The following is a 27,843-nucleotide window of genomic DNA, read 5'->3' as shown; positions in this document are numbered from 1 at the left end:
CCCCATTTTTTCATTATATTAATTTTCAACTAATTCCTTTATGAAATAGAGATCCTCAACACACACAATTACCTGCATTTTCACTAGTACTTGTAAAAGAAATTGTATATTGAGTAAAAATCAACGCTAGGTTTAAACTGGTTGTAGATTGATTAGCCCCTAATTAATTTATGTTTTTATAGCTCTTAATCTGTAACAAATTATTCAACCTATGCCAACATTTTTTCACACAATTTAATACCTAAATTTCAAAATGTTGGCATAGGTTGAATGAACCTGATACAGTTTTGAAACTCATTTCTACTGGTAAGTTCTGAAGTCTGTTCTTAAGTTAATTGGATTTTGTACATGAATTTATTAATTTTTTGTTGTTGGTAAAATGGATAGTTCTTTCAACACATGTGTATGTCTTGTCAAGACCTGTTGGTGACCTTCTGCTGTTGTATTTTTATTTGGTCGGGTTGTTGTCTCTTTGACACATTCCCCATTTCCATTCTCAATTTTACTGGTCAACAATGTTTCTTTTGACAGTTATAAAGGCAACATAATAAATTAGGCAAATAAATAATAACAAATTTTAATAGAAAAATATTGCTGAACATAAAAATACCTTTGTATCACAAAGTAGAAACGTTTATAAATACTTTATATAACAAAAAAGTGTCATTTCTAAAAAGCTGACTTAAAAGTGTGAAACCAAGTTTACAGAAAGGTACCAACAGCTGTTTAAGTTTAAAATATCTCCTACAATGAGTGCTTACTGGAAGCGAACTTGACTAAGACGGACGTCTCCTTTTATGACTAGGGAGTCCACTCTTTGAAATGGAATACGATGACTGAAGGCGAATAAATGTTGATTATTTACGGCTACCTGTAAAACAAATTGTTGTTATCATATTAACTTCAATGTGACATACATTTACAAGTGCATATTAACTGAATGCTTACGGAGTAATTGATTTAGCAAAGTTGTTGTGTAAACTGAATGCTTACGTAGCAACTGCTTTAAAGAAATTGATTTATCAAGGGTGTTGTGTAATTTGAAGGCATACGGAGCAATTGCCTCAGAAAGGTTGTTTTGTAAACTGAAGTCATACGGAGCAGTTGCTTTAGAAAGCTTGTTGTGTAAACTGAAGGCATACGGAGCAGTTGCAAAGGTTATCGTGTAAACTGAAGTCAAACGGAGAAATTGCTTTAGCAAGGTTGTTTTGTAAAGTTGAGGCGTATGGAGAATACAGATGCCTATTTAATGTTGTTTTGTTAGCTGAAGGTATACGGAGCAGCAATGTTGTTATGTCAACTATGATCGTACTCAGTTTGTTGTATGTAGATTGAGAAGGGACACATATGCGTTGGTCGTTCGAAACTTCTGTAGTTACCACACTACTAGTATATAACAATTCGCTGCTATATATTGCCTATTGGCTTGTAAAAATTCAGCATCTAGCGGACTATTTTAGCGGTTAATATGTAGTTAGCTGTGTTTTGTTTGATAACCGGCAGTAAATTTACGTTGACAGTTTTCACGGGGCTGTGAAGAGCAACTTTGAATTCAAATGTACTACGGTTTCATAATAATATCTTTAATTAAGAATTTATATTTCAAAAAGTTATAGATAGTTAACTGTGAAATTATAACATATTCGGTTAGTTTGAATTTCTAGATCCGTAAATTTATCTTAGTTTTGATATATTCTATTCATCGCACATCAACGCTTAAAAATGGTCCCATGCTCATATATATCACATTCTTACACTCACCTTGAATTGGTTCTGTTCTACAAGAACTATCATATCAAAGCTAGCATTGGGCATGAAAGGAAAATATGGTAGTTGTTTTTCTTCTGCACCCCAACTTCCGTTCTGACAGGAATTACGTACGACTACGTTGTAATCTGCACCAGCTTGAAATCGAACATCAAAATGAAGAGCTATGTCTGATCCTTCATAAGCACCACACTGTAGATTTACTGTAAACCTGTAGAAAGAAGGATATTGGAGGTACATCGTCACGGCAATATTCTCACAAATACTTAGAAAGAAATTTCATACAATGATTATGCATTCGTTTACAGACTGGAATAAATCATTATGGAAGCCCGAAAGTTATTTTTCCACTCTTTAATGAAATGTCCATCGAGTGTTGACTGTATTGATCTTTTTAAACTTGATTATCTGAGAAAATAGTCGCTCATCATTTGAACTTATCTTGAATATCCTTACCTAGTTGCTGTTGGATTTGGTACACCGCTTATATTGATCATTTTTCCGGGAAATAATCCTCCTTGGATTGGTGTAACAAGTGGTACAGGCTGAAAAATATTCAACAAAACGTTTATGTACAGTGCAACTGCTGTTGCCATCACGCTGACGGGACGAATTATTTTCATTACAAAAACAGTTCCAACATTCTTGGATAGATTTCAAGATGAAAAGGTATTTTAAAGTATTGTAAAATCTGTTATATCCATTGCATCGAATATAGACTCTATGTAATGGTGAAAATATACCAGAGTTGTCTATGGCGTTGGACACGGGAGTTGTTGCGACGAATTGGCATTATTGTATAAACTTCTAATATTATATTACAATCTGTATTTATGACTTAGATGTTTCTTTATAAGTTATCAAATAAAATGCCATTCAATCATCTTCAACATGGGCAAAACCCATACTGTATGTAAGGTATAAAAAGTACCTATATGAAAAAACGAAAAATAATTCATACTGAAGCTATCGGTCTGATTTGTCTACAAAACAAGAAACAAACCCGATAGACAGCAAGCAACGAAACCCCTTGAATAACGGGATCTTGACTCGGTACATGTACACAATGTGACGGGGTTATGCTGGTTAAACATTATGCGAGCGCTCTTCTCTCCCCTAACCTTAGACAGTGGTGTTACAGCTAAAAAATAAGAGAAAACTAAATAAAAAAAAGTTCATTCTCAAAAAGGGTTAACTCTTCAGATTGACACCAAGCAAAAACAATTTAGAAAGAATAAGATATAGTACCGACAGTAGTAGTCCCAAGGCCTTTTTATCAAAACAATAACAAAAAAATGGTAATGGGTTTTCTTAGTTGACCAGAATTTTATTTAATAGTTAGTATATAGTCAATAATGAAATCATGCTATATTGCTCTAAAACATGTAAGTCCACATTGTTGAATTCCAAGAAGAAGAAAAAATTAACCGAAAAGTTAACGCATTACGTACTGGGTTCATCATTGGTGCACCAGGATATCCTGACGGTTGTGGGGGTGGAGGTTGGAAGCCACCAGCTGGAAAACCACCACCTTGTGGAAATCCTCCTGCAGGTTGTGCCATCTAAAAGAAAAATCATATGCACAATCTTATCAAAAGCTTTTAGTTGGCTTTATGTACGTTTTTTAAAGTGAATGATTTGTCTGTTTTTAAATAATAAAAGATACTGAAATTGCTGAAGCTTCAGACACGAAAGTGAAACGAAAAACAATTTTAAAGCACAAAGCACAAACATTTACAAGAAAGTCTGTTGGTAACGTTTTTGCATGGTGCTTGTTAGTATCACGTGGTTATATGGGTTTCTAGCTCTATCTTGACTTACCGGCGGTGGATTATGATGTTGGGGGCCATGATTTCCAAATTCAAATGAAAAAGGACCAAGCTTTATCTTTCCATGTGGACCTCCCTGTGTGAAACATATTTTACAAGTCAAACATAAAGTAAAATAAAACGCAATTTAGGTTGGCTACTTTCTGAAAGTTTAATAACTTAACTAAATTTTATTTACAGTATACAATTATAACATGCATTTGAAAAGCTTGGTCCTCCAAACCTTTTGTTTAGTTTAAACATATTTATTTATAGTGGTTTGGGAAACAATTTATTGCAACTTATATTAATCCCTTTCCACTTTGCGGGTGCGAATGCTGTCTTATAGCGGCATTAGCCTGCTCTTTTTCGAACCTTTTTAAACCTTTTGTATTTGCTCTAATTGCTATACACGATATAGCTAACATAGAAACCTCTTTTGTCAGATATAACATCTAAATCACACTCAAATGAATAAAGGGCAGAGAAAACAATACGCAAAAATAATAGTACTTTTACATTGCCGAAAGTTAGTTTTTAATATGCAATATTCGTGCTCTAAAAGGTTTGTAAATCAAATTTAATTCTGAATAACACATTAAGTTAGTGATTCAACAAAATGCAAATACATAGTAAAGTTTTGAGTGTTCTCATTCTTTGAAATAAAGATAGGTTCATATAAACATAGAGGATATTAAATGAATCAATGAATATGTTTTCGTGTGAATTAAAATAAAAATTAAATTGAGAAATGTATGTGCACAATATCTTTGAAAAAGCAGAGCTTTAAAAATCTATCATCTAAATCGAAACATTAAGATAACTCAAAGTTTAAGCAGTTAAAGGCAACAACCCTGAAAAGCAAGAATTTGTCAAAAGTTCATATACTTACGCTTGCTCCTGGTCCATCAAATCTGATTGAATTGACTTGCCCTGCTGGACTTATAACAGCCAAAGTGTTTACTTGGTGTTTAGCAATTCGGTGGCGAAATTCACAGAAATGTTTTCCATTAACGGCTACCTGAATACACAAAATAATGTTTCAAGGAAAACATGCTTAAGAAAAAACAAACCAACCAATTTCTTTTGTACTCGGATATTACTAACTTTTATTACAATGAATGCGACTGATATTGAACGCAGCACATATATGCGTTGACCCACAATTTATATTTCTATCGCTTCTTATTGGAGAACCTTTATTGTCTAATTGTGTTATTGATTACGCGTAGCACTGATCGTTCCCTTTAAGGTTTGTAGTGTTGGTTTCAGATTTATGGATTAACCTCTTCGTCACTTTCCCAATCTTAAGTCATCACCTGGGAAATTTAAATTAAAAGACGGGTTACAAGATTTATAAGGAAGCTGGTATATCCTTTTATTTTTTGTTTTAAATTATTATCTCTTCCTTGTTATACATTGATACGATGAAATTAAAGGGAAACTGAAGATTAAAAGTAAATTATTAAGCTTGTTTCACGCTGGAAGGGTTTTACCATACGAATTGATAAACATTGAACTATTCCTGTTCTATGAATTAAAGAAATGTATATGTTGGATTTTGTTACATCTTTTGTTAATTGTTTTTGGAAGCTTGGTGCTGCAGACAGATCTCAGATAGTCTCTCTTTTTATATGTTTGCAAATTTGTTTTAGGGCTCGGTATAATGGCAATGAGACAACTAGTCACAAGAGACAGTGACATGCAATAATATAGAAGTTAACAACTATAGGTCACCGTATGGCCTGCATAATCAGTTTAAATAGTAAGAGTCTATATAAAACATATACATGTACTATAGTTTTGACATATAGAATATAATGTTATCCGGTGTTACTGAAGTCATTTTGTTTGAAACTTTTGCATGTTTTTGTAAAATATTTTTTATCTTTAGCAGAATTCTTAGTTTGGTATAGAAAATAGAAAACCGTACTCTCGAGACCGTACTTCCTTGTACATTTTTTTTCAGAGAAAAAAAACCCTATTAAATTGCAGGTTAGGTGTAGCTTAATTCGTTTTTAAGACTGTTAGAGCTTCAAAGCACACACATGGAGCTGTGGTACTGTGAATCTAAGTAAAGATTTAAATATGAAAATAAACCAAGATGTGGTATGATTGCGAAGGAGAGAACTCTCCACACCAAATGACACAACTTTGAATTAACAACTATAGGTAACCGTATGCCCATCAACAATAAGCAAGATCTATACCGTAAAGTCTTTTCTGAAAAGGCCCCTGGTGTAAAAAGAATTGAAGAATAAGAAAAAAAGAGGCAGGAGATACCAAAGAGAGGATTAAAACACACAAGTTGGAAAAAAACAGACAAAATCAGGGTAAAATTAGAAAAAAAACACAAAAACTAAAACAAGTCCACAAAAAATACATAACAATTGACAAGCTTGTCTAGGATGATTTCAAATACTCTTGATAAATTTAATCGGTCATATTTGTATAGTTATTTTATTGAACTCCTGCATGTCCTGACTTCACAATCTTACCATGAACTTTACCCGTGATGAACCCATTTTATCTAATTTATAACAATTATTTTTTTTTGCATCATTCTAATATTTACGACGCGTCGTTTATCTATATGTATATAAAGCAAGTGAATGGTACATGTAGCCAGTACATGTATAACACAAATCTTTTTTAAATTTCCCGGCAATCATATTAATACGTTTTTATTTTTTTTAAATGATACACAAATAAATGATGTAATCACACAACTAAGCTGCATATTTTATCTTTGATAACATAATTGTAAAAGCGAAACTGGTCAATTTTTGTTATACATAAACAGTGTTTTTTTTTCAAGTGCAATTCAAAGTAAAAACAGGAAAAAGTAAACCTTCTGAGTAGAAAGATAGCTTGAATATCCCCTACATAAATGTTATCGGTCATATTTAAACAAAAGACATTTGATCGATCTCCAGACTTTAATCTAGCCATGACCTTTACCCAAGATAACCCCGTTTTATTAGTATTAAGAGGGTTTCCGTTGTACTTTCCTACATATTATATCATCGTAAATACCCGTTAGACGTGAAGATGATTCTCCGCAATATATAAACATTTTGAAAAACCGATGCGTCGTTAATTTCCTGTTGTTATTAGATAGTAACATGTTTTTTCCTTCAACTTTTTCCTGTTAAATAAATATCTCGTCATAAATACCTTGTAGTGACGTCATACATACCTTGTAGTGATGATGCTGACATAAAATTATTATTTCGAAAGGGTAATTTTTCTGAAATGGCATGCCACCAGTTCTCTCCTCCGATCCCCATGATCCATTCTGTAAAGAGTTTCTTACTGCACAATTTTCATTAAATCTTATGTTGAAATGTAAAGCTGTGTCTGATTGAGGATTAAGACTAGAGCCACTCATTAAATTTACTGTAAATCTGCAAATTTGAAAAAAAAAATGATAATCAAAATATATTCATTTGCTTGACTTCCACGATTTATTACAACGAACATTACGTATTATAGAAAAGGGACTTTGGAAACAACAAATGATGAGTCTAAATGCCTTTCAAGAAAAAAAGGGGGCAGCTTCTTACCTGTATGTGCTGCAATTGTAACCCCTCTGTATATTCCCTAAAAAACTGTTTTAACATATTGATAAATTAAAATTGAGTACAAACTTATGAGATGTGTAGATGAACCCTTTCTTTTCTTTTGATTGGGTTCACTGGATTTGTAATGCATATAAGTTTCAACAGTTTCAACAGAAAAAGTTTTGGCATGTATCACTACTTGAAATATTATTTTTCATTCAGACTTACGCATTTTCATGAAATGGTACTGTTCCTTGTATAATGATCTGTCGGCCATCTGTCATTCCACCGGGTATTCCCCCGAGGTATGGAAGAGGCTGGAGAAAAAGAAATAACAAATGTGTTAAAAATAATCTAGCTTTGTTTTATTCTAAATGTCGCGACTTGTGCTGTCTGTGACCTTTTTATGTCTATATTTTTTAGCGTATTTGAACTTTTGTGAAATTCTTTAATAGATAAAAAAAAAATGTTCACAATATTTAAACTAAGATCGGTTCGTTGGTTTTGTTTTTATATTTTTTTGTGTTGTGTTCTTCGTACTAAGTGTATATTGTATGGAGTTTTCTTATTTTTGGCCGCACAGTGACTGACCCATCCTCTAGTGTATAGTTATGTCAATAACAATTATATCATATATCCTTATTTCTGTATATATGCTTACAGTCGAAAAAGAAATCTTAGAAAAGTTGTAGAAGCTAATGCATGAACGTGAACATAAAAGAAATATGGGGGGGGGGGGGGGGGGGGGAGATATCCTAGTACATGTATTTTTACGTCTACTTCATGTGACATTTATATACTTGTATTATTAAAACGCATTAGATGCCGATAAGCTTTATAAATAGAACGAACACTGCGAAATTTATAAGTTGTAGAAGAATAATAATGAACTTTTATGAACGAAAAAGGATGATATGCCATATCTTTCATATAAGTATAATTATAACTTTTTATCATCCTTTTTCGTTCATAAAAGTTCATTATTATTGTAGAACATACAAACACGGAACCAATTCAACACAATTTATTTGTTAGAATTAAACAAAAAAGGTACTTTTCCATTTTTTTTCTTTTACTAAAATAGATACGTTTACGTGTATAAAATATGAATAATGTACTTACTGGGTTGACAACTGATCCTGCGTAAGCCATCTTTTCAGAGATTTCACCGGTAAATGATGATCAAAACTATATATGTATCTACTAAAGTACACGTACACACCCCCTCACACTTGTAACATTCAGGTGACTTAAGATCATGTGACTATACAAACTGATATGGTCGATAAAAACTATAAATTTCCAAATACTTTGTAATATATATATAAACTTCCGCGCCTTTTCTTCCTTAATCTATTTTCAGGTATATAGGTCTAATCAACCGGATTTCAGAACTAAGTGTTAATATTTCAGTCCATCCTCTGTAGATAATAGCGAAACCAAAAACGTGAAGCTAATCAAGTCAAGTTTTAAATTGGCCTACTTGTTTATCAATTGTTTACAGATAATGTTTATATTGAATATAAATTTTCATTGCATTTACTTATTTATATGTTACAGCTAGGGCACAATTAAAATTTGTTTGGAACAGATTCCAAAGTAACCAGTACTGGCAGATGACTCTTTTGTAGCTTCGTACATTTGAACTGAAGCATGTTAGAGCAAAAAGTGTGTGAGGGGGTGTCAGTGAATAAACTATGTGAATTAAGGTTTTTTTTTTTATTTATCCTACATTCAATTTTTGATGTCGTCCCTTACACGCCTGTCTATGTTGGTGAATGTGTGTTGCCCTCAAGAAGTCTTGTTGTTAAATAGTTTTTTTGATTGGTTTCTGTCTTAATGACGTACACCATAACCTTTTATCATTCTCATTTCACTTAGCTAAATAAAAACAAAAAAACTATAGGGAAACAAACTAGAAATTAACCTCAAAACAAAAACAGAATATATACAATTTAAGAAAAAGATTAAGAAAGAAATCTTGGAACAGATTGTTACTCGGTGAAATAAAAGGCAAATAACAATATGAGATTTGTAAAACGGGTCTTTCAGTATAAGTCTCCTGTATACCATTACTTTTGTTTCACATTCGATAACACTAAAAATACTTATATCCCTATACATACTTGGTTACATGTAAATACGTTCATTGATTTAGGATTGACCATACTAGGCTAGTCATACATCTATGGATAAATGTCTGGAATGAGTTTCACAAACAAAGTGTTTTGATTAAATTTAATTTCAAAAGTATAACAAATAGTGTAAGTCTTACGATCAATTTTAGTTGTTAGATTTTCTGTGAAACGCATTTTAGTTGTGCATTTTATTTTTATGCCCCATCTACAAAAGTAGAGGGGCATTATGTTTTCTGGTCTGTCTATCCGTCCGTCCGTCTGTCTGTCCCGCTTCAGATAAAAAAAAAACATTTAAGGTAGTTTTTTTAATTTTTAATCAAGGTAGTTTTTGATGAAGTTGAAGTCCAGGTGACTTCAAACTTAGTACACATGTTCCCTATGGTATGATCTTTTTAATCTTATTGCAAAAAATAGAGTACCCCTCCAATTTCACGGTTCTCTAGACATAGAAAATGATAGTGCAAGTGGGGCATTCGTGTACTAGGGACACATTCTTGTTGGTTGATGGATTGATATGTCTGTTAGTATCATTTACCTAAACCTCAGATATCCCGTCATATATATGAAATATATGGTTAATAAAAACTTAACATACTGGTTTTGATATGTGACTACATGTATTATAAACTCAATTTATTTTTCATGTTATTTGTCAAACGTGTTTCTGTTTTTATTTTGTGTGATAAAAAATCAATGAACTGATTATGCATATGATGGGTCCACTATTGGAAATACAATATATCTATCTATCCAAATCTATCTATCTAAATCTATACATCTTAATATATCTATATAGAAAATACTAAAGTAAGAGAAGTCATAGGTTTATTACTAGTTTTTCAAACCAAGCATGCTGGCAATCTTTTCTAGTCTTTTAGTTTTTTTAAATTTTAACTTTCTGTTTATATTAGCAATCCCCAGCTGATGTCAGGAACTCTACTGTCTAAACCTTCTACAAATCTTGCAATGTACAATTAACGATATTATATTAAAATAAATCCAAATAAATCTGAAATGATAGGAACATCTTTTATGTTTTAAAATGAGGGCCCGTCTTATTCCAAATTTTGTTTTCTGTATTGTTGATTTCATTACTCATTCGAGTCTTCCGAAAAACAATTATTTAGGTCGTTAGTTTTCTCGTTTTACATTGTCATTTCGGGGTCTTTTATCGTTTACTATGCGGTATTGGCTTTGCTCATTGTTAAAGGCCGTACGGTATTGTTGATTTCTGTTTTATTTTTGTATCTTGTGGAGAGTTGTCTCATTGGCAATCATACAACATTTTCTTTTTTTGTATGTATACCAAAAGAGATGACACATAACTTGTCGCTCCCTTGATTGCAAGAAACTATTGTCTGTAACAAAGTACAAGGTACATTTTATAATACTAGTTATCAATTGCTTCTTTTTGTTATTTTATACGGTTCACGATTGAATCGTTATTTGAAGCACATTTTTGTATGAAACCCAGGAGATGCACATCCATAAAATTAAGAGTTATATCAAGCTTTTCTATTGTTTTTTTGTTATGCATGTACGTACGTTGAACGCTTTCACAAGCATGTAAAAGTGAGTGTATTCTCCGTGTTGAAGACTGTACTTTGACCTATAATGGTTTACTTTTATAAATTGAGACTTGGATGAAGAGTTGTCCCATTGGCACTCATACCACATCTTCTTATATATATATATATTAACTCGCGTTTGCGTTCTTACAAGAGAATAACGAAATCAAATTGATTGTTTGATTGATTGGTTGATTTGTGTTTTAGCGCCACTTTCAACACTATTATTCTATTTTGTGGTGATCAGTTTTTATTGGCAGATAAAGCCGGAATAACGTAATTAGAGACTCACGTTATATTTTGATTGGCAGAAATAAAAACGATATTGGACATCAGGACAGCATCGCGATTGTTGCTGTCAGTCAATCAAAATTACATGTACATGTAATGTAGTTATACGGAAATGATTTTAGATATTAGAGTGCCTCACAATTGGTGTCAATTTAAGTATACTAGACTTAATTGCCTTTACTCTCTGATATTACCACCAATACACTTGGTGTATTCAAACTATTCTTTTGATTTCAATATTTTATTTCTTTCAAATCATATACAGACTTAAACTTTCAAGTCTTTGGCAATACATATAACAGACTAATCAGTGATAAATTATGAGTCCGCTGATACCATAAATCTGAAAAGAAGATGTATTGTTTGTTTGATTGGATGCAAATTATCTTCAGACCTATATATTACTGATGGGTATATAAATGATTTTGGTTGTATTGGTTATCTACAGTTTGACTTTCTCGTGCCCATATTATTCAATTTTCCCAAAACAGAAGTGAAACTTTGACAAAATGATAATAAAGTACTGTAATCATGTTTCTAAAAATGCAACTTTGCATTAAATGACCATCATGTAATCCAACTTCGTCAAGGTACGTTTCATCTGACATAGATGCACATTATTGTAAAAAACAAATTAGTACTTGATTGGTACAAATTTCTTAACATTTAACCGTATTAACATCTTTATCTAATAATCATATTTAATGTTTGGTTTTAAATTTATTTTCTATTCTGAACGGAAACTTTCTGTGAGAATATTTGCAATCTTCACAGCAATACTTTTAAATTCATGCCAATCGTCCAAAAAAATAATCAATAGGAATTTCAAGCGGCCCATTCTGACAGAACTTATTAATATAACGGTATTCAACAAAGCAGAACATCAGTATTTAAAGCAAATGACATAAAATAAAAAAAAACAATTTCAAATTGATTTTTAATGATATATAAAAGGAAACTTACGGGCGTTCACACAAAAAAGTTGATATGTCATGATATTTAAAAGGAGACTTATGGGCGTTCACAGACATAGTTGATATGTCATGACATATAACAGGAGACTTATGGGCGTTCACAGACACAGTTGATATGTCATGACATATAAAAGGAAACTTACGGGCGTTCACAGACACATTTGATATGTCATGATCTATAAAAGGAGACTTACGGGTGTTCACAGACATAGTTGATATGTCATGACATATAAAAGGAGACTTACAGGCGTTCACAGACACATTTGATATGTCATGATCTATAAAAGGAGACTTACGGGTGTTCACAGACATAGTTGATATCATGACATATAAAAGGAGACTTACAGGCGTTCACAGACATAGTTAATATGCCATGACATATAATAGGAGACTTACGTGCGTTCACAGACACAGTTGATATGTCATGATATATAAAAGGAAACTTACGGGCGTTCACAGACAAAGTTGATGTGCGTTTCGCAAGGAGCATCATTCCACATGAAGTTGTTACCACGAACTAATTCAATACAATCTTCTCCTCCCATGCTCATGTGTGAACTGTCTGGTTGTCCTGGAGCCCATCGAAAATAATCTATTGACCTGCCTTCCTTAGCCCAGATCCACTCGCCATCCACTAGCAAGTCAGTTCCACTAATCCAAACATCAGTCTGATTTGCTGTTCCATACATGTAGTAAGATAAACAATATTTCAGTTTCTTTAATATATCTTATTTGTTTTATTGTGAAATTCGAAACTTATCTTGCATAGTTTACAAAGCAACCCTTTTCAAACCGATGATTCATCAAATACGATTAGCCTGGAATTTGGAAGAAATATTGGGAGCATAAACAAAATAAAAAGGTCAGAAATAAAGAAGAAAGAACTTAAAAATTCACAAACTGTATATTAAATATTATGATTAATTTAAATTTGATAAAAAGTGCGTCTTATCAGTTCTTTAAATTCAGACCATGTTAAATTACCATTTTTCCACGTTGAATTAAGGTAACTTTCAAGAAAGAGTTGTTCTGCTTCTGTCTCGATAACTGCTAATTCTCCCTGGTAAATTTCACAAAATTTCTGAAATAATTAATCATAATTTAATAATATTTACGTTTTTTTTTGTAGTCAAAGTGAAATATTTCCAGTGTGGTTCTCCAAAACTTTTACTCAACAACTGTCAGTACGAGATAATGAGGTTGATTATGAGTATGCAAAGTATTCTGCACCGTCATTATGCAAGAATCTAGCAGTTTAAATTCATTTCAAAATAAATTGAAAATATTTTCAACAGCAACTGTCATTTGGAGTATGATTCAGTATTTGAATTAATAGATTAATTAGACTTTAATGATAAGATCTTGCGTGTGGTTGTTTATTTTTTTTTTTTATTTAATCGTTATTGCTGAAAATTTGGTGTTTTAAAGTGATGCGTAAAGAGGAAAACAGTGAACAAACCAAACATAGAATCTGGCAATTAGTCATGAAACGACAAAATACCAAATCTTTAAAAAAATTACATGTGTCTTGTTTTTAGATCATGTACACATCAAATATATTACCATGGCTTGTATCCAGGAGACTCGAAGAATTGAAAACAAGTAACAAGAATCTCCATTATGGACGAAACCACCTGGACAGTCAGAAAGCACTACAAAAAGAATATTGAAGAGTTGTAATGAAGAAAGATATAAATAAAGCATGTGTCACTTATGGCCACGGTCGAAGCCACAATACTGTATTCGTTTTCTTAAGTTTCCCCGATTATGACTTCTCATGCTTTCTCCTTTCGATGAACACAACATCAAAGATCACTTGTGGAGCATGACTTGCTTACACCTCTTGAGCGCTCGAGATTATGCTTTTATAGTTGAGATTTTACGGGTAATAAAACAAGAGGCTCCAAGGAGCCTGTGTCGTTCACTTGAATTTTTGTTTACAATTGATGCATGAAACAATGCAACAATAATACTTTTTTAAAGGAATATGTGTATTAAAAAGTCGTCTTATTGTTTCGACCATGTTTGACTTATTTGGAGATCTTGTTGAACTGATTATTTTTGCTTGTTTAAGTTTCTAAATATCTGAAATTGATTCCAAATGATACATAAATATAATTTTGTGTCAGTAAGGTCATTAACTCCTGTAAGAAGTCATCTGACAGTCAGTAAGGTCATTAACTCCTGTAAGAAGTCATCTGACAGTCAGTAAGGTCATTAACTCCTGTAAGAAGTCATCTGACGATCAGTAAGGTCATTAACTCCTGTAAGAAGTCATCTGACTGTTTTGACTTAGAGACGGACAGTATGTATATCTCAACATTCTGAACATTATTGCACCTGTTAGATTTTTTTTTACTCATAGCAGTTTCAAGATGATAGTCGCAGCTTGCATTTTACCCCTCTGTTCTATGTTTAGCTCATCTGGCCAAAAGGGCCAAGTGAGCTTTTCTCATCACTTGGCGTCCGTCGTCCGTCGTCGTCCGTCGTTAGCTTTTACGAAAATCTTCTCCTCTGAAACTACTGGGCCAAATTTAACCAAACTTGGCCACAATCATCATTGGGGTATCTAAATTAAAAAAAATGTGTGATATGACCCGCCAAACCAACCAAGATGGCCGCCATGGCTAAAAATAGAACATAGGGGTAAAATGCAGTTTTTGGCTTATAACTCAAAAACCAAAGCATTTAGAGCAAATCTGACGGGGTAAAATTGATTATCAGGTCAAGATCTATCTGCCCTGGAATTTTCAGATGAATCGGACAAACCTTTGTTGGGTTACTGTCCCTGAATTGGTAATTTTAGGGAAATTTTGCTGTTTTTGGTTATTATCTTGAATGTTATTATAGATAGAGATAAACTGTAAACAGCAATAATGTTCAGCAAAGTAAGATTTACAAATAAGTCAACATGACCAAAATTTTCAGTTGATCCCTTTAGGAGTTATTGCCCTTTAAAGTCAATTTTTAACCATTTTTTGTAAATTTTATATATCTTTTACAAAAATCTTCTGCTCTGAAACTGCTGGGCCAAATTAATCCAAACTTGGCCACAATTATCATTGGGGTATTTAGTTTAAAAAATGTGTGGCGTGACCCGCCAAATCAACCAAGATGGCTGCCATGGCTAAAAAAAGAACATAGGGGTGAAATGCAGCTTTTGGCTTATAACTCAAAAACCAAAGCATTTAGAGCAAATCTGACAGGTAGTGAAATTGTTAACCAGGTCAAGATCTATCTGCCCTGAAATTTTCAAATAAATCAAAGAACCTGTTGTTGGGTTCCTGCCCCTGCATTGGTAATTTTAAGGAAATTTTGCTGTTTTTGGTTATTATCTTGAATATTATTATAGATAGAGATAAACTGTAAACAGCAATAATGTTTAGCAAAGTAAGATTTACAAATAAGTCAACATGACCAAAATGGTCAATTGACCCCCTAAGGAGTTATTGTCCTTTATAGTCAATTTTAAACAATTTTCATAAAATTTGTAAATTTTTACTACCGGTAACGTTTTCCACAGAAGCTACTGGGCCAAGTTCATCATAGATAGAGATAATTGTAAGCAGCAAGAATGTTCAGTAAAGTAAAATGTACAAACACATCACCATCACCAAAACACAATTTTGTCATGAATCCATCTGCTTCCTTTGTTTAATATTCACATAGAACAAGGTGAGCGACACAGGCTCTTTAGAGCCTCTAGGTAGCTGTAGCGGCCATGTTGGTTGGCAGGCGTGGTCCGCATCCGACATATTCTTTTTTTTTAACAATATACCCTAAATTAATCATGATTGTGGCTAAGACTGTCTGAATCTGTCTATGTAGAGTTCAGAGTAGACGATTTTTGTAAATGATTCCAAAAATTTACGAAAAATTGTTAAAACATTGACTATAAAGGGCAATAACTCCTTACTTGGTCAATTGACAATTTTAGTCCTGTTGAAGTATTTGTAGAAAATAATCCGTAGATACCCGTAATGAAATCATGCTGAACATTATTGCTGTTTACTCTCTTTCTATAGTAGTATTCAAGATAATAACTTAAAAAACTGCAAAATGTCCTTAAAATTACGAACTCAAGGGCGGGGGTTATCGGACACATTTTTTTTAAACTAGATACCCTATTATTGATTGTGGCCAAGTTAACGACCATCTACTCTAATTCTAAAAGACGTTTCTTTTTCAATAAAAAAAGTTAGACCTTGAACCGTGAATTTGTCTATAAATCGACATGAGTCTCTGATTTCGTTATAAGTACAGTCATGTACATATGAGCTCGTATGTCTTATAACGAAATCAAAGTTTTAATTCGATTACTACATGTCAATAAATTGAAATTCAGTTTCATACATAAAACGATAGTTCAGATAAGTAATTTCGAATATTTTGTGTACAGAAATTTAACTTACCTAGTGGTGATCCGAGAATAGCTAAAGTGAGAAAAACTGAAAAATATTTCCACAACATTTTGTAGGTTCCAGACTATCACAATTTTTGTCGTTCCGTGATAGTAATGCTAAATATGGGAAGATCTCTCGAAATATCTACTAAACGTCGAGTAGTAGTTGCCGTGAAATGTATTTGAGAACGCAGTTATTTTTGTCTGTTACGATTCCTGGTCAAAGTACAGGAACAGTTTACTTTTAAGATTGGTGTTTCTGTGTCCAAGGTCATGGGTTATCTACTGTATAGACTACTGTATTTCCACATTATTAAATTGAACATGAAATTGATTGCCACGATTGCAATATTTGGACTGTTTGTTGTGAATGGTAAGATTGTTTTATCTTGTTTTAAAATATTGGATGCTTGGGAGTTTTTTTAAAGTTTTTTTTGGTCATAAACTTAACGTTAACATTTCGTCATATCGTTAACGTCTAACTCTTTGAATGACATATACCAAATATATTTTGGTAAATACGTATAGTTAAAGCATTTTTATGCCGGCTATGATTTATAATTGATTGAATTACCCCAAAGCTGCGTTCTTCAATGGACAAATACAGTACATACATAACTCATAATATGATGAAATAAATTTGTCGAGAAAACACAAATGAATAAATCTAATTTAATTACAAAATGTATGACAAAATATCTAATATATAAGCCGTATATGTTATGTTGTAGCTGTTTGCGATTGTCCTAATGGTTATATGAGGCATGACGATTCCTGCTATAAATTGTATGCTTCTACTAAAGCATCATGGGCCGAGGCATTTGTAAGTTTTAAGATACATAATATATATTTGTTATTTTATTATTTAACCAATACTAAATATTTATATGAACTGCTGTATATATTTTATTTTCGCTTTGTTTAAATTGTTTGGAAATAACTGTCAAGTTAGTCACCACTTGTAAAAGAGGTCGTTTTAATGTTCTCTATATTTGTTTCAGCCATGAACGCGAGACAAATTTTGAAATGTTATCCTTTCTTAGTACCTATAGACTTATTCTTCATATATATGAATGATTTATAGTTCTAAAATCCATTAACCTTTTCCTTAGAATTATTTTAAATATAAAAAAGAAGATGTGGTCTGATGCCAATAAGAAAACAGTCCACAACAGAGCAAAATGACACAGACATAAACAACTGTAGGTCACCAACGGCCTTCAGCAATGAGCAAAACATATACCGCATAGTCAGTAATAAAAGGCCCCGATAGGACAATGTAAAACAATTCAAACGAGAAAACTAACGGCCTTATTTATATAAAAAATGTAAACGAAAAACAAATATGTAACACATCAACAAACGAACGACAACCACTGAATTACAGGCTCCTGACTTGTGACAGGCACACACATAAATAATGTGGCGGGGTTAAACAAGTTAGCGGGGTCCCCCCCTCCCCCTAACGTGGGACAGTGGTATAACAGTGCAACATAAGAACGAACAACATAAAGTTCATTTTTGGCCGAAAATATCGGACACGACAGTAACTGAAAAACAAAAATCTCATTTACGTGATAACATAAGGACAAATCGGAAATGTAAGATGGATATATATGTGTGTATATAAATCTGTTGTTTTATCACAGATGTATTGCCAAGTGTTTGGTTCAGATTTGGCAATAATTGAAACAGCAAGAGAACAGAACTTTGTAGAAGGTTTTCTTAGAAGGGAATTCAAGTCAGGTAAAGCCCTCCGAATATCTATCTTCTTCTTATAGGGTATTCATTGGTACATTTTGAACATCTAGAAGAGGGACGAAAAATACCAAAGGGAAAGTCAAAATCATAAATCTAAAACAAACTGACAACGCCATGGCCAGAAAAAAAGTTTCACTTCACTCGTGAATTTATAACATTTTTACAACACTTTTTAATGATAATTATATAAAATAAGGAAGCTTATTCAATCTAGAATTGAACTCTTTGGTTTTTATCAATGTACGAGTACAAATAAGACAATACGAGTTCAAAAACCACGAGGCGTGCACGTTTACCAAAAATCGTAAACTCTGACCTTTTATCACGTGACCAATGTCTTGACCTTAGAAGCCATTAAATCGTTTGCCGTTCAACTGTCAAATGGTTGCAAACGAAAACTTTGTAAATACAGCTGTTTCACAAGCCAAACTGCTCTCAAACACACTATTCATAAGAACTTGGAAATTATCTCAATAGATATAGGAAGATGTAGTATGAGTGCCAATGAGACAACTCTCCATCCAAATAACAATTTAAAAAGTAAACCATTATAGGTTAAAGTACGGCCTTCAACACGGAGCCTTGGCTCACACCGAACAACAAGCTATAAAGGGCCCCAAAATTATTAGTGTAAAACCATTCAAACTGGAAAACCAACGGTCTATATATAAACAAAATTAATACATACTAATCATTTGTATACTTGGATATTGAGGTTTAAAAATTTCTATAGTTGTTTATATCCACAGCCTGTGGTCTCTGTGCGGTTGTTGTATCGTTGTCAATCATACAACATTTCGGTGGTTTTTTATCAATGGCGTTTCATTTTTAAGGATATTTTTTTATCTTTTTTTATGCGAAATGTTTGATTTTTTTGTTTTTATTTATGTACTATTTGATTTTAAAATCGGATGTTTTATAATTACTGTTTGATAAAGGTAAACGACCAGCACCAAACCCTAGCGTTTATGACTTTCCCGAGGAATACTGGCCATCACCAGACACAGAACTAGTACCTTCAGACATGAGTGCAAATCAGGTAGTCATTGTTGAACATACGTTAATGCTAGCTTAAAAAAATCTAATTCTTATAATAATTCCTCACTTAGCAATACATGCATCTACAAGTAAGAGTACGAAGTATTGGACTGCCAATGCGACTATTCGTGAAGCCAATTTTACATTAGTGGTGACAATCGTGTCAATAGTTCATCGCATAAGCTTGTTATCAGCTAAATAAGATCAATGGAGGTTGAAAAATATCATTGTACTTTGTACTTAAAAAGTTTCTCAAATACATATTCCAAATGTTGTTATTTCATTTCATACTTATATCATACATTTATGACTGATAATAAGACTATCTTCAGCTATTGATGGAGTGTAGCAGAGAAAAAAGAAGGAAAAAAGAAAACCATTCTAATAGCGCCGTAGAACCTAATTCGTAAGCATCTCCTTTATACCCTCTTGTATATACTTGGCATTGTTTACTGATTGATTGAAGTGAAACAATTCGAAAAAAGAATTTGTGAACAAATATTTTGTAAATGTTTAAGTTTCGCTACATATGATATATAGTATGTGGTCTGATCATTCACTTTAATACCATGTTACAGATCACACAAGCTCGAGAAAAACTTTGCATGTTTGATATGAAGAGATGAAACATGCACAATTATTCAATTTCGGCTGCACATTGAAAAAATGAGATAGTTACAATATAGTTTTCCATAAATTTACAAAAGGGGAATCTTTATCACACAGGGATCGACATATTATAACCAGACATATCCAAACCATGCACACCATTCATTAAGAAGGTTAATATTACAAACGTTGTTTCAAATTAAAAAATAAACAGCTGCGCCATGAGCGCATGATACGCCCGATGTCTTATGTGGAAGTTATATGCAATAATCATAAATAGTTTCTGAGAAAGTTTTAAGCAATAACCATATATAGTTTTTGAGACACAGCGGGAAACCCCCCCACCCTGGTTTTTTTTTTTACAAAAAACTCAATATCACTAAAATAAAATTTTGAATCAAAACCAAAAAGTATACAGATCTTTAGATTAATGAGACAAAGAAGTGTGTAAAGTTTTAAGCAATAATCATAAATTATTTTTGAGATACAGCGTGACATGTAAAAAAAACTCCCTTGTTTAACAAAATACTCAATAACTCAAAAATAAAATTTTGAATCATCAGCACAAAGTATACAGATCTTTAGATCGATATAACAAAGAAGTGTGTAAAGTTTTAAGCAATAATCATAAATTGTTATAGAGATACGGCACAACATGTAAAAAACCCTCCCCCTTTTTAACAAAATACTCGATCACACAAAAATAAAATTTTGAATCATCATCAAAAAGTATACAGATATTAAGATTTATATAACTAAGAAGTGATTAATATAACAAAGACATGTGTAAAGTTTGTAGCAATAATCATAAATCTATTTTGAGATATGGCGCGACATGTAAAAAAAACCTCCCCCTTTTTTACAAAATACTCAATAACTCAAAAATGAAATTTTGAATCATCACCAAAAAGTATACAGATATTAAGATTTATATAACTAAGAAGTGTTTAAAGTTTTAAGCCATAATCAAGAATAGTTTTTGAGATACAGTGCGACATGTGAAATAAACACCCCCTGTTTTAGCTACTAAGTGCCGTAAATCAAAAAGTTTAAATCTAATTTTCACCAAAAAGTATACAGATCATTTGACCATCATAAGAAACAATTATATTAAGTTTCATGAAATTTGGATAAGTTGTTCTCAAGTTACGGTGCGACATGTTTACGCCGGACAGACGGACGGACAGACGGACGGACACCGGACATGTGTATACCATAATACGTCCCGTCAAAATTTTGACGGGCGTATAAAAATAGCATTACAAATGTGTTGGTTATAGCATATATCAAATAATTGAATTGGGTATGACTTAGTTAAAGATCTCCCTGTTCATATTCCTTACATTAAACACCGGTTATAATGTAGTTCTGAAAAGCAGTGGTAATTAAGGATTTATTGAGCTGCGAATTAAACACAAACCATCGACTGGTGTTAATTTCTGCGAGGAAAGAAACATCTATTATGTAAATGGCATTTATATTTTTTACAGATCGTCTTTAGACCTTTTAAATGCGGTAAGAAGAACTGAACGTTTGCCAATTGTCTCCCTTAAACAGAATCTTTCCGTGGTAAAACAAGCACTAAGTTATCCGGATAGTACAATATTTGAACAGAAAATCACAGAGAAGAGAAAGACCTTTGTCAAGGTATTTAACTGTTGATGTGCGAGTTCTGTCGATCAGATTTCAAACTACTAGTAATTGATGTTTCGATTAAAATCGTCAATTAAACAGTTTTGGTTTTCGTACACAAATTGGGTTTTACCCCCATAAATCAAAGTTTAAAAGGAATAGGTAAAAAATAAAATATATATTCTGATAATTTAATCTCAATTGAAACCGCTAAATTCTTAGACTTGTTCCTTTGTTCGTTTCAAACAGTGCTGCTAACGAAGAGTGAAAAAAAACCAAATAGTATTATAATCCACTTCACGTACCGCTATAAAGATGATATCCTGTTTATACCATTCAACTTGTTCTTATAAAAGCACCACAGATATATGATCATACAGTAGCTCTGCTTCGTATTTCCACTGTTTAAATATGTTTGTATATTTTTTAGACTTTGAAAGAAGTTTTTGCTGAACGAAATATCGGAGACTCTCCTAATATAGATTGTCCTGAGCAGCTGACTAGGGAGATAGGTAGACGATTGCGACTTTGCTTAATGGGTCAAAGAACAGTCAAATCCATACCATGTGGCATCGATATAACAATCGATAACCTCAAGTCTAATGTTACTGAAACAAGAACCTCAAACATTTATCCAGAATCAAGTTCAGAAGTGTGCGTGTAATAACTTCAATGTACCATGGTTTGGACAAGCGGACCTTAAAATTTGCATTGCCTAAATCTGGTTGATCATCATCATCTTTATGCTGTTTTAACTTCAATAAAACATTTAGTCGTTTTTTTCCTATTCTCTTATTTTTGTTTCATTCTGTATAGTTTATTTTGTATTTGTTGAACTGTTATTCTGTTATTCTGCTTGAAGATAAAAAAAGAAAATCCGTATTGAAAAAGTAACAAGGACAAAATGGTACATGGTTGTAATTGCCAATGAAAGATATACAAACCTATCAACACACCACACTAACACACACAAACCAACAAAATGAAACACAGTCTTAACAAAAGGCAAATATTTAGCTAATCGCCACAGTGTCTTAACTAATTGCAAATAAAGAGGTGATAACAACATTTAGCATTTAATATTGGTTCTCCTGGTATAAACCACCCATCAATGTAGAAATAAAACCAATACTTGCACCAAATAAACAAGTATAATCAATACTTGTACAAAATATCCAAGTATAATCAATACTTGTACCAAATATCCAAGTATAACCAATACTTGTACCAAACATCCAAGTATATATATGTACACACTCTGCATATAAACGCCATAAAAGGCTATAATAAATACCAAAGACTTTGTAAAGTGGATAGTCGCACGACAACGCCGATGCTCTATATTTAATGATAAATAATCTCAATACATACATATATATCTACACATATAATATATAACTCAAACATCAGTATCGGCACAAAAAACTCTCCAAATAAAAAGCTTAATAAACTTTAACCAGAATTAAAATTTTACCAAGAAAATTCGACTGCTCAGATTGACGATGTCGTGCTGAATGATAACATAGGCAATAAAATACCGCGAAAATAATTTTGAAGCGGGAAAACATTACGCCCTCTATGCTACATATGATGAAACACCCAGGAGAAATTAATTTCACTCTAATGCACTGCCCATTTAAACGAATGAAATTATAATTCTAAAATTGATTTTGTAATTGGTAAAGAGGTAGGGCCAATTTCAAAAATTGACGACAGAATAGAATTTACTTTTAGAAACAAAAAATAAAAATGCTTTCGACCAATATCTCGATTAACATATACATTGTATTATGATATGTGTGATAAATAGATCAATTAAACCATCAAAAAGGATGAAAGTCCAATGTGCGGAATTTACGGTGATTTTAGGTGGAAAAAAACAGGGAATCACCCAGAAGGACATTTCCAACCAAAAAAAGTAATGTTTTTGTGACTGTTGTAATTTATTCTTCTTTTTCCCTCAAAAATGAAATTGGTTTGGTGTGTCCTTATCACATAAAAAAACAAAACTTTTTAATAAAAAAAATTGTAACAACACTAATTGTACTGATATAGCTCCTAAATAACACAGTATAACAAGCGTCGGCGTGGCTCCATCAATAGAGCATAGAACTACTATTCAAAGACTGTTTTGAAGATAACATTCGAATCTCGCTTAGACTTATTGCATTTTTTGTGTTGTTATATTAAATTTTGATGTTTCTATCATATTTTTTGGATGTTGGCTCAATTCATACAGTCATTCTGGTTTATTTTGACTTTATAGTATATCATTTTATTAAAGAAAAAATAATGTATCTCTTATTGTGTGCATTCCCATGACTGTCCATACTCTTGACTTACTTTCTATTCAATGTTTACATTTATAACATATGTGCACGGAACAACTGCCGTCAAACTGATGTAGGTGCCTGTACATAACTAATAACACGAAATTTTATTATATAGTGTAACGTGTATATATATATAACCAGGCGTTTATATCGCAAACGTCCGTTCCAGTAAATACTTGGATCCAAGTTGTTCACAAACAAAATGGTAATACTAAAAAATACAACTATCTATATTATGCACAATGAACTAAAATATACACACTGACTCTTTGTCGAAATAAAGTTACAACGGACAATTATATATATACAAATATAATACAATAAACCAGCCTGTCCTCAAGATGGGACGATGTGTCACTTAGAGATAGTATAGCTGGTACAGCTTGTCCTCCGAATGGGACAGTTTGTCAGTACAAGACAGAGCGGTCTGGTACAACTTGTCCTCCGAGTGGGTCAACCTGTCACTACCAGAAAGTGCGGCCTGGAACAACTTGTCCTCCGAGTGAGACAACCTGTCACTACCAGACAGAGCGGGCTGATACAGCCTGTCCTCCGAGTGGGACAGTCTGCTATGTCAATCCCGTCAACATGTACATCCACCTTGTACCCAGTACAAAGTGTCCTCTGAATATCAAGGCTCTTCTAGCACTAATTATATCCGACGTACGCTCAGTTGAAGGATGGCAGCTCATCGACAGTCAACCGACAGCCCCGTGTATCGTTTCTCACTCTCTTATATACCCCAGGACGACTATACTATTTACTTGATAGGGGTGTTCTCTAAATGTTCCCGATACCGAACACAAGAGTACCTCCCAAACAACCCCCATACCGATGGACCCAACCACTGACTCTCCCGCCAAACGTCTAAATCTGTTTAACTCTTTCTCAAGCATAAACCATGCATTGATACACCAAGATTCTACTTGATTATAACCTTAACGACCAATAAACATTACAATAGCAATGAAGCCCAAATGCTGCGTGTGTAAAATACACATAACTTAAAATGAGGCCATTGTATACAAGTTTCAAAACAACACAAACAATTTTTCGAAACCTTTTTAAACTTTCTAAACTAATTTAAATAAACTATTCCCGATGAGAGACTGTCAAAATCAAAGTCTTACAAATAAAAGAACAAACATAAAAGACAAAAGAAGATTTTCAAGAACATTCATTGTATTGTTCTGTAAACTATATCAACCTTAGATTAGCACAAGATTCGATCAAATAGTGAAAAACAATATGACATTTTGTGTAGTGTATTTGAAGACAGTCTGTATATATATATAAAAATAAAAAATAGGTATTTGTTTTGTTTTTATGACTTGTAAGCGACCATATGATAATTAAGCCCGTCCTTTAACCAATGATCTGCTGTCCTGTAGCCGCCCTGAAAAAGATACAGAAACATAGATCAACTTAGGTCTAGTATTCGTTTGTTGATGCGGTTCATAAGTGTTTAGGAAAACCCCCAAATGGCTAGTGTAAAACCATTCAAACAGGAAAAGCAACTGTAACTTTATAGCTCAAGTTGTTTGGTGTGAGCTTACGTCCGTGTTGAAGGACGTACTTTGACCTAATTTGGTTTTCTTTTATAAATACGTAAAAACGATGTTTACGATTACATGATATTTTTAAAGATATTTTTTTAATTAAAGCTCTAAAGTTAAAAAAAATATCAAACAAATGAATTCCAAAACTTACGGTCTAATATCTATCAACTAACTTTAACCCAGTTTACGATGACATGATATTTTTAAAGATAATTTTTTAATTAAAGCAAAATCAAACAAATGAATTCCAAAACTTACTGTTTTTCGCAAAGGAAATTTGCCTGGCGATCACACCGTTCGTCGTTCCAGTTATAATTTTCGTGGTGAAGGAGATCCATGCAATCTTCTCCGAGGTTTCCACTAGAGTTTGGCTCTCCTGGCCACCAATGAGTGAATTCCTGTTGGTTGATGGACACTCCAGTTTTTACCCACTGCCATTCGCCTTCTACTAAAGAATCTGTACCTCCTATCCACACACCATCGGACATACCTTTATGTATTAATAATAAACATAAGTCACATTTTTCTCTCCAAATTTCGATTACAACCAGTGATTTTTACAAGTTTATGGACCTGAACTTTTTTTAAAGCTAGAACAAAATAACACAGATTTTTCTTCGAAATAACAGAAGTGCGTCAAGTTAATCGATTTTGTTGATAGGGTTATCATATAAATAAATCTAAGGATATGAGGGAATTGAGTTGATTCTTTCCCTTCAAATAATAAAGGATCACATTCATCACCATGACAAACTTACAGAACACGAAGTGAATAAGATTTTTTCTTCCCATTTCCACCTTGAATATTGAGCATTGTTTGTCACCAAAAAGGGATTTCGATAGTACTATACAAATCCTTGCGTCGAATGAGTGAAAATAAGAATGTCAACCCTTAGCTGGAGAAATGCAAGAACGGGAAAATGTTTGAAATATCATATAAAATTTCAGTTTTATCGTGATTAAAGCTATAATGATTGATGATTGGTGGTTGTTATTACATGTACATGTATATACTTTTCCTTAAAAAAATGATGTCGAACATTCACATAAGCAACACGACAGGTGCCACATGTGGAGCAGAATCTGCTTACCCTTCCGGAGCACCTGAGATCACCCCTAGTTTTTGGTGGGGTTCGTGTTGTTTATTCTTTATGCCCGCGTTACGATTCCTGGTCAAAGTACAGGAACAGTTTACTTTTAAGATTGGTGTTTCTGTGTCCAAGGTCATGGGTCATGGTCATCTGACGATCAGTAAGGTCATTAACTCCTGTAAGAAGTCATCTGACTGTTTTGACTTAGAGACGGACAGTATGTATATCTCAACATTCTGAACATTATTGCACCTGTTAGATTTTTTTTTACTCATAGCAGTTTCAAGATGATAGTCGCAGCTTGCATTTTACCCCTCTGTTCTATGTTTAGCTCATCTGGCCAAAAGGGCCAAGTGAGCTTTTCTCATCACTTGGCGTCCGTCGTCCGTCGTCGTCCGTCGTTAGCTTTTACGAAAATCTTCTCCTCTGAAACTACTGGGCCAAATTTAACCAAACTTGGCCACAATCATCATTGGGGTATCTAAATTAAAAAAAATGTGTGATATGACCCGCCAAACCAACCAAGATGGCCGCCATGGCTAAAAATAGAACATAGGGGTAAAATGCAGTTTTTGGCTTATAACTCAAAAACCAAAGCATTTAGAGCAAATCTGACGGGGTAAAATTGATTATCAGGTCAAGATCTATCTGCCCTGGAATTTTCAGATGAATCGGACAAACCTTTGTTGGGTTACTGTCCCTGAATTGGTAATTTTAGGGAAATTTTGCTGTTTTTGGTTATTATCTTGAATGTTATTATAGATAGAGATAAACTGTAAACAGCAATAATGTTCAGCAAAGTAAGATTTACAAATAAGTCAACATGACCAAAATTTTCAGTTGATCCCTTTAGGAGTTATTGCCCTTTAAAGTCAATTTTTAACCATTTTTTGTAAATTTTATATATCTTTTACAAAAATCTTCTGCTCTGAAACTGCTGGGCCAAATTAATCCAAACTTGGCCACAATTATCATTGGGGTATTTAGTTTAAAAAATGTGTGGCGTGACCCGCCAAATCAACCAAGATGGCTGCCATGGCTAAAAAAAGAACATAGGGGTGAAATGCAGCTTTTGGCTTATAACTCAAAAACCAAAGCATTTAGAGCAAATCTGACAGGTAGTGAAATTGTTAACCAGGTCAAGATCTATCTGCCCTGAAATTTTCAAATAAATCAAAGAACCTGTTGTTGGGTTCCTGCCCCTGCATTGGTAATTTTAAGGAAATTTTGCTGTTTTTGGTTATTATCTTGAATATTATTATAGATAGAGATAAACTGTAAACAGCAATAATGTTTAGCAAAGTAAGAT

The 27,843-nt window shown here is 33.0% G+C and overlaps 5 protein-coding genes across 6 annotated transcripts; 2 read left to right on the top strand and 3 right to left on the bottom strand.

Annotated features, from left to right (window-relative positions):
• Window positions 1-563: 563 nt before the first annotated feature.
• On the bottom strand, window positions 564-8,515 carry LOC134712080 (galectin-4-like). Of its 2 annotated transcripts, XM_063573229.1 has the most exons (9): window positions 8,261-8,515; window positions 7,367-7,455; window positions 6,775-6,982; window positions 4,468-4,596; window positions 3,589-3,672; window positions 3,219-3,329; window positions 2,224-2,312; window positions 1,762-1,978; window positions 564-871 (listed from the first exon to the last, which is right to left on the bottom strand). In XM_063573229.1, the coding sequence occupies exons 1-9, from the start codon at window positions 8,288-8,290 to the stop codon at window positions 758-760; spliced, it is 1,071 nt and encodes a 356-aa protein (XP_063429299.1). In that variant the 5' UTR covers window positions 8,291-8,515; the 3' UTR covers window positions 564-757. The 2 variants fall into 2 exon arrangements, with proteins under 2 accessions (XP_063429299.1, XP_063429301.1); XM_063573231.1 differs by lacking the exon at window positions 3,589-3,672.
• Window positions 8,516-11,357: 2,842 nt separating this feature from the next.
• LOC134712082 (perlucin-like) lies at window positions 11,358-16,781 on the bottom strand. The gene is made up of 5 exons (XM_063573234.1): window positions 16,522-16,781; window positions 13,673-13,761; window positions 13,094-13,190; window positions 12,557-12,785; window positions 11,358-11,478 (listed from the first exon to the last, which is right to left on the bottom strand). Exons 1-5 carry the CDS (start codon window positions 16,577-16,579, stop codon window positions 11,454-11,456), a joined length of 498 nt encoding a protein of 165 aa, XP_063429304.1. The 5' UTR covers window positions 16,580-16,781; the 3' UTR covers window positions 11,358-11,453.
• LOC134710939 (snaclec aspercetin subunit alpha-like) lies at window positions 16,775-18,292 on the top strand. The gene is made up of 3 exons (XM_063571357.1): window positions 16,775-16,884; window positions 17,243-17,334; window positions 18,161-18,292. The coding sequence occupies exons 1-3, from the start codon at window positions 16,785-16,787 to the stop codon at window positions 18,290-18,292; spliced, it is 324 nt and encodes a 107-aa protein (XP_063427427.1). The 5' UTR covers window positions 16,775-16,784.
• Window positions 18,293-19,179: 887 nt separating this feature from the next.
• LOC134709624 (uncharacterized) lies at window positions 19,180-22,331 on the top strand. Its single transcript, XM_063569777.1, has 4 exons — window positions 19,180-19,311; window positions 19,643-19,716; window positions 21,410-21,566; window positions 21,982-22,331. The coding sequence occupies exons 1-4, from the start codon at window positions 19,297-19,299 to the stop codon at window positions 22,213-22,215; spliced, it is 480 nt and encodes a 159-aa protein (XP_063425847.1). The 5' UTR covers window positions 19,180-19,296; the 3' UTR covers window positions 22,216-22,331.
• A 2,863-nt stretch (window positions 22,332-25,194) lies between these two features.
• On the bottom strand, window positions 25,195-25,931 carry LOC134709623 (perlucin-like). The gene is made up of 2 exons (XM_063569776.1): window positions 25,702-25,931; window positions 25,195-25,280 (listed from the first exon to the last, which is right to left on the bottom strand). Exons 1-2 carry the CDS (start codon window positions 25,929-25,931, stop codon window positions 25,250-25,252), a joined length of 261 nt encoding a protein of 86 aa, XP_063425846.1. The 3' UTR covers window positions 25,195-25,249.
• Between the last annotated feature and the right edge of the window lie 1,912 nt (window positions 25,932-27,843).

Source organism: Mytilus trossulus, chromosome 3, assembly GCF_036588685.1.
Source record: "Mytilus trossulus isolate FHL-02 chromosome 3, PNRI_Mtr1.1.1.hap1, whole genome shotgun sequence".
NCBI classification, from domain to species: Eukaryota; Metazoa; Mollusca; class Bivalvia; order Mytilida; family Mytilidae; genus Mytilus; species Mytilus trossulus.
The sequence above is the reverse complement of the archived record's forward strand: the minus strand, read 5'-3'. Positions and strand labels throughout refer to the sequence as shown.